The following is a 6401-nucleotide window of genomic DNA, read 5'->3' as shown; positions in this document are numbered from 1 at the left end:
CACGAATATTCTCAGCTGGTTCTGTTCCACTGGGACAAAAAAAACCCGAAACGGGTTTTTTTTTGAGGGCATCGCTGTCTAGTCTTGAAACGTACTTTTTCGAACAGACCTTTCGTCCTGAGCTACAGATAGCTGCTTTTTGGATCAATTCAACTTTGGAGGCTTTTTTAGTAAAAAGGAAAAAAAAATCTGTATTTATCACCATTTCCATTCTGCCTTCTGTTTTAATTGCTTTACGCCGATCTGGCCTGAAATCCTTGGGGGGGCTGCTTTGAACTGTTATCAGTATTTCAGGGCAAGAAATATCCGTAACAAGCTAAGGAATCCCTTATCCCTTTGCTCCATTGTGGCTGCGGAATTCTGGGAGTTGAAGTCCACGAGTCTTAAAAGTTGCTAAGGTTGGACACCCCCGCTCTAGATGGTTGTGTGCACTTGGGGGAAAGCAGAAAGATACCAAATGACACCTAGAAGCATTTATTTTATGCAACCAACTTAAATATGATGGCGTGTACTTAAAAGTGTACACTATATGCTGAACAATGCCTGGGGGGAGGGGGGGGGAAAACAACATTGATGCAAGTTCTCTAAATTAAATGTTAAAAAATGAGAAGGGTCGGGAAGGAAAAACGTAAAACAGACTTAGTTTCAATCAAGGCAACGCTTGAAATCCTAAACATTTTCAATGTTCCTTACAAAGCTGCCAAAAATCCAACTATTTTAAAAAATTGATTTTTTACATCAATAATAAAAATCTGGTGACAAACATTATAAAATCAAATCCTGGGGTGACTTTACTCCATTTAGATTTAGAATATTTCAACAAAACCACAGGAGTAAACCCACTCAGAAGTGATAATATGTTTTTTTTTTTATAAAACGAACAATATGTACATTTATTGCAACTTATATTAAACTAAAATGGAGGAGGAAATTAAAAAAAAAGATGAAATGTCTACTTGAAAAAAATCAATCATCAAATGATTAGTCTCCTACTCTTGATAAAAGTCAGAAAGCAACATGTATAAAAATTGCCACTAGGTGACTTCTTAAAGCAGGAACCAAAATCTGTACATCTTATTTTGCTGGAAAAGAAAAGAAAAAAAAATTATACATAAGTCTTTAAAATGAAAGCAGATGAGAATTCGGTTGTGTAGTTATGTCTCGGATTAAAAATCGTTCGGTAGCCTACTTCTTCTTGAGAGAAAAAAAAAAGAAAGATGATGGGTGATACCCAATTAAGGTATGTGAATTTTTTTTTTAAACAATGCTATAAGGACCTCTCTCTGACTTTCTTTTTTTTAAAAAAAAATGCAGCATGAAAATTAATGGAGTAAAACACTTTTAAACTCCAGATGTGCGGAAACTGGAATTAAGTGTTAAGCAATTTGCTTAATTATTGACTTTTCATAAAAAAAGTCTCTGGGGGAAATAGGGACAGATGCTTTTAGCCTCTCTCAAGAGTTCCTGCAGATTCGTTTTCTCTGAAAGGGAAGCAGAGTTATTCCTTCGGTGTTCAGAGCGGAAAGCTGGATGATCTGAAGTATTTCCAGGTCCTACGTGAGACATTTCTTGGGTTTTGCAGAAGCTGGGACCGTGCCTTCCTTCGGCCCCCCTTTCTTCCTTTTGCGAGAAGCTTTTCTTTTTACCTTGGGGAGGAGGGAAAGGAGAGGTTGAGCTCCCGAAGAACATTCAGTTCAAATATTAGCTTTATCAATAGAAGACCTGCTACGGTAAATCATCAACTGTCTGGATCACCTGGGCGGAGTGGAGATATTGATTTTAAATAGGTGTGAGGGATGATGTTACTTACATAACTTGCACTGGGTGGATGACAAATCGCCGTCAAGTCTTTTGACAGCTTCAGAAAACAACCAAATTCCTTTCCACGGGGCGAGTCTAACTTAAAACATCTTGTTTGTTGCGTTAAAAAAATCCACTGGAGACCGTGAAAGGCAAGTGTTACCGTGTTTGACTGGTGAGGGCTGCAAGTTTTACCTCAGCACGCCTCAACTATTTCAGATGTTTTGGGAAACGGGGGTAAGTACAGGAAGTCCTCGACTTGCAACAGTTCAGTTGAGTGATTGAAGTTGCAACGCTGCTGGAAAAAAAAAGGGACAGGACCGTTTGTCAGCCGTTACCACTGTTGTGGTATCCTCATGGTCATATGATCAAAATTCAGAGGCTTGGCAACTGGCATGTACTTACGACGGTTGCAGCGTCCCGGGGGGGGGGTGTTTCACGTGTTCCTCTTTTGCGACCTTCTGACAAGCAAAGGGGGAAGCCAGATTCCCTTAACAGCCATGCTGCTAACTTAACAACTGCTATGATTCGCTTAGCAAAGGTGATAAGGAAGGTCATAAAACGGGGCAAAACTCACTTAACCAATGTCTCATTTAACAACAGAACTTTGGGGCTCGATTGTGGTCAATAATCAGGGACAATAATCTGATTGTTAAATCCTATTTAACACAATGGGTAATCGAAATATCCCTGCATAAGTTTGTAATTGCTAGCTCAGTTTTTCATATCAGGACTTTCTTATGGAAGACCAAAAAAAAAAAAGGATCTTAGAATCTCTGACAAGAAGTTCACTCTCCAATATTTTATGCGAGAGTAGGCCGCAGTATAAATTTTCTAAAAAAATAAATAAAAATAAAATAAAGGCTAACCACCATGAACCTAGAATAATTCTGAAGCCAAGTTGTAAAGCAAAGGGGAGGATAACTTATCACATACAGTATGTCTGTTTTCTTGCCAATTTTCACAATCTAAGTAAGGGTTATTAGCGTTAGACCTTGCAATACTTTAGATTTGAATTCAAAAATATTTATTTAGTTATATATTTATATACCGCCCTATTCCCTGAGGACTCAGGGCGGTTTACAGGGAATTAAAAATCCAAAATACAAAAATTAAGAACCAAATTAAAAAATATTAAATTAACCCTGTAGTCAGTTAAAAAGAACCCCAAATTAAAAAATTCCTCCTCAGTCTGGGCCCGAGAGCTCGAAGAGCCAGGTCTTCAGGCCCCGGCGGAATGATCGAAGGTCGGGGGCAGTTCTCAGCTCCACTGGCAGCTGGTTCCAGAGGGCAGGCGCTCCCACCGAGAAGGCCCTATCCCTGGGTGTCACCCGCCGGCAGTCTCTTACCGGCGGGACCCTGAGCAGACCCTCCCTGTGGGAGCGCACTGGGCGAAGGGCATTTGATGCCGGCAGCAGGTGTTCCCTCAGATATCCCGGACCCAGGCCATGTAGGGCTTTATAGGTGATAACCAGCACCTTGAATTTCACCCGGAGGGCAACCGGAAGCCAATGCAGCTCACGGAGTAGAGGTGTTACATGGGAGTATCGGGAAGCCCCCATTACAACTCGCGCGGCCGCATTCTGCACCAGTTGAAGCCTCCGAGTGGTCTTCAAGGGCAGCCCCATGTAGAGAGCGTTACAGTAGTCCAAACGGGAGGTCACAAGCGCATGAGTAACTGTGCGTAGGGCGTCTCGGTCCAGATAGGGACGCAACTGGCGCACCAGGCGAACCTGGGCAAAAGCCCCCCTGGTCACGGCTCCTATGTGATCTTCAAAATTGAGCCGTGAATCCAGGAGGACGCCCAAGTTGCAGGCCCTATCGACGGGGGGTAACACCTCACCCCCCATCATTAAGGATGGAATAACTTGGTTAACCCGAGATGCCGATATGCACAGCCACTCAGTCTTGGCGGGATTGAGACGAAGCCTGTTTCTCCCCATCCAGACCTGAACCGCCTCCAGGCATCGGGACATCACGGAGAGGGCATCACTGGGTTGGTTCGGGGTGGAAAGAAAAAGTTGGGTATCATCAGCGTACTGATGATACCCCACCCCAAAACCACGAATGATCTCGCCCAGCGGCTTCATATAGATGTTGAACAGGAGAGGCGAGAGAACCGACCCCTGAGGGACTCCACAAATGAGAGACCTCGGGGCGGATCTCTGCCCTCCTGTCAACACCGACTGCGAGCGGCCCTGGAGGTAGGAGGAGAACCACCGTAAAACGGTGCCTCCCACTCCCAGCCCCCTGAGACGCCGCAGTAAGATACCATGGTCGATGGTATCGAACGCCGCTGAGAGATCTAATAGGACCAGGACAGAGGAGCAACCCCTGTCCCTAGCCCTCCAGAGATCATTCACCAGCGCGACCAATGCCGTCTCCGTGCTGTGTCCGGGCCTGAAGCCCGATTGGTACGGGTCCAGATAATCAGTTTCCTCCAGGAACAGAGGGAGCTGATGCGCCACCACACTCTCAACAACCTTCGCCAGAAAGCGAAGGTTGGAGACTGGACGGTAGTTGTTTAAAACAGCCGGGTCCAAAGCAGGCTTCTTGAGAAGGGGTCTCACCACCGCCTCCTTCAAGGCGGCAGGAAAGACACCCTCCTTCAAGGAAGCAGTTATTACTGCATGGAACCAGCCTCGTGTTCCCTCCCGAGCCGCATAAGCTAGCCAGGAGGGGCACGGATCCAACAAACAGGTGGTGGTGCTCAGTCTCCCCATGATCCTGTCCACATCATCAGGGGAAACAGGGTCGAACTCAGTCCAGATAACGTGCTCAAGACCGCCTGATTCCTCCACATTAGACTCTGCCCAGTCAGAGTCCAAGCCGGTCCGGATCCGAGCGATTTTGTCCGCCAGATGATGACTAAACTCCTCGGCTCGTCCCTGCATGGGATCCTCTCTCACCTCCTGGTTAAGGAGGGAGCGAGTCACCCTAAACAGGGCGGCCGGGCGATTATCTGCGGACGCGACAAGGGCGGCAAAGTAGTTAGACTTCGCCGTCCTTATCGCCGCAAGATAAGACCTTATAAAGGTTCTTAACTGCAATCGGTCGGATTCGGATCGGCTGGATCTCCAACCGCTCTCTAGACCTCGTCTTCGCCGCTTCATCTCCCGGAGCTCCACAGAGAACCATGGGGCCCAACGGGATCTGCGTCGGGTCAGAGGTCGCATGGGTACAACGCAGTCGAGTGCTCTGGTGGCTGCCGTTTCCCAGGCCTCCACCAGGGCATCGACTGGGCTGTGGGTAAGGGTGATAGGTATAGGCCCAAGCGCCCTCTGGAACCGATCTGGGTCCATTAGGCGCCTGGGGCGGAACCACCTGGTCGGCTCCGCCGCCCAGCGGCGGGGGATGGCATGACGGAAAACTAGCCTCAGGAGGTAGTGGTCTGACCATGACAGAGGGGTGATGGACGGAGAACCCCCTCCCAGATCATCCAGCCACTGTCCAGACAGAAACACCAGGTCAAGAGTGTGACCCCCCTCATGAGTCGGGCCCTCAATAACCTGGGTCAGGCCCATGGCTGTCATGGAAGCCATGAACTCCCGAGCTAACTCCGACGACCCTCCCAGTGATGGCAGGTTGAAGTCACCCAGGACTGCGAGCCTGGGGAACTCCACCGCCAGCCCTGAGAGGGTGTCGAGCAGCTCGGGCAGGGCTGTTGCCACACAGCTGGGCGCCAGGTATGTAAGCAACAAGCCCAACTGAACCCGAGGACCACACCTCAAGAGGAGGGTCTCACTCCCGGCCATCTGGACAATGGTGGCCTCCCGGGGAGTCCAAGTGCTGGACTGCTAGGAATGGGAAGGATGCAAAACATATGCATCCAAGGTTGAATTATTTTCCTACGCATCGTACAGAATAAGTTTAAAACTTAACGGAAAAAAATAATTGGTAAGATGAAGGGAAACATTTGTCGGCCCAGATGGTTATAAATGCCCATCTATGATGGAGAAAGAGATGAATTAATGGCAATATTAAGCAGACAAAATTTGCGCTAACCTAATTAACAACAGGGATTACTTGGGAGAAAACAAGAGGAAAGTCCGGGGAAAATCTTGGATGATAAGTTTCAATCCAACAAAAATGAAGGCAAGGATTCCAACTATTACAAGGGGATGAAAAGTTTTCAAATCCAGTGGATACAAATGGTCCATTTCTGAAACTCTATTCAGGTTACATAACAAACTAGAGAATGTACTGAACGTGAACATGAAGGCCTTTCTAAATAAAGTTAACCTACCACGTTTAGACGACATACAAAAAAAACCATTTTTATTTACTCCTCTGTCTGAGGCAGAGATTAAACAAATACGTTTAAAAGTGGCAAGTGTTAAAAACGCCAGGATTGGAGGCGTTGCCTATTTGAGCACTATAAAACAAGTACAGACCTCTTTTTTGGTGCCAAACGTTTATGCCAGGCTGGTTAAGTGAATCAAATGGTGGTTAAGTGAATCTGGCTTACGCCAGATTATTATCTCTGCTTGTCAGAAGCCAGGTCAGGAATATCAGAAAGACCACATGACCCTGGGACACAGCAACCGTCATAAATGCGCGGAGGTTGCCAGGCGCTCAAAATTCTGATCACATGACCTACA

General features: G+C 46.6%; 1 protein-coding gene across 2 annotated transcripts in view; it reads right to left on the bottom strand.

Moving 5' to 3' along the window:
- Window positions 1-458: 458 nt before the first annotated feature.
- Window positions 459-6401, bottom strand: part of PDS5A (PDS5 cohesin associated factor A) — a 71659-nt gene continuing 65716 nt past the window's right edge. For both annotated transcript variants that reach the window (XM_083367612.1, XM_083367613.1), the window contains one exon: window positions 459-1646. In XM_083367612.1, coding sequence (XP_083223738.1) covers window positions 1554-1646 — 93 coding nt within the window. In that variant the 3' untranslated portion in view covers window positions 459-1553. The remainder of the gene's footprint in view (window positions 1647-6401) is intronic.

This window comes from Vipera ursinii (assembly GCF_947247035.1).
Source record: "Vipera ursinii genome assembly, chromosome: 7".
NCBI lineage: Eukaryota > Metazoa > Chordata > Lepidosauria > Squamata > Viperidae > Vipera > Vipera ursinii.
Note: the sequence above shows the minus strand (reverse complement) of the source record. Positions and strands in the feature narration are given on the sequence as shown.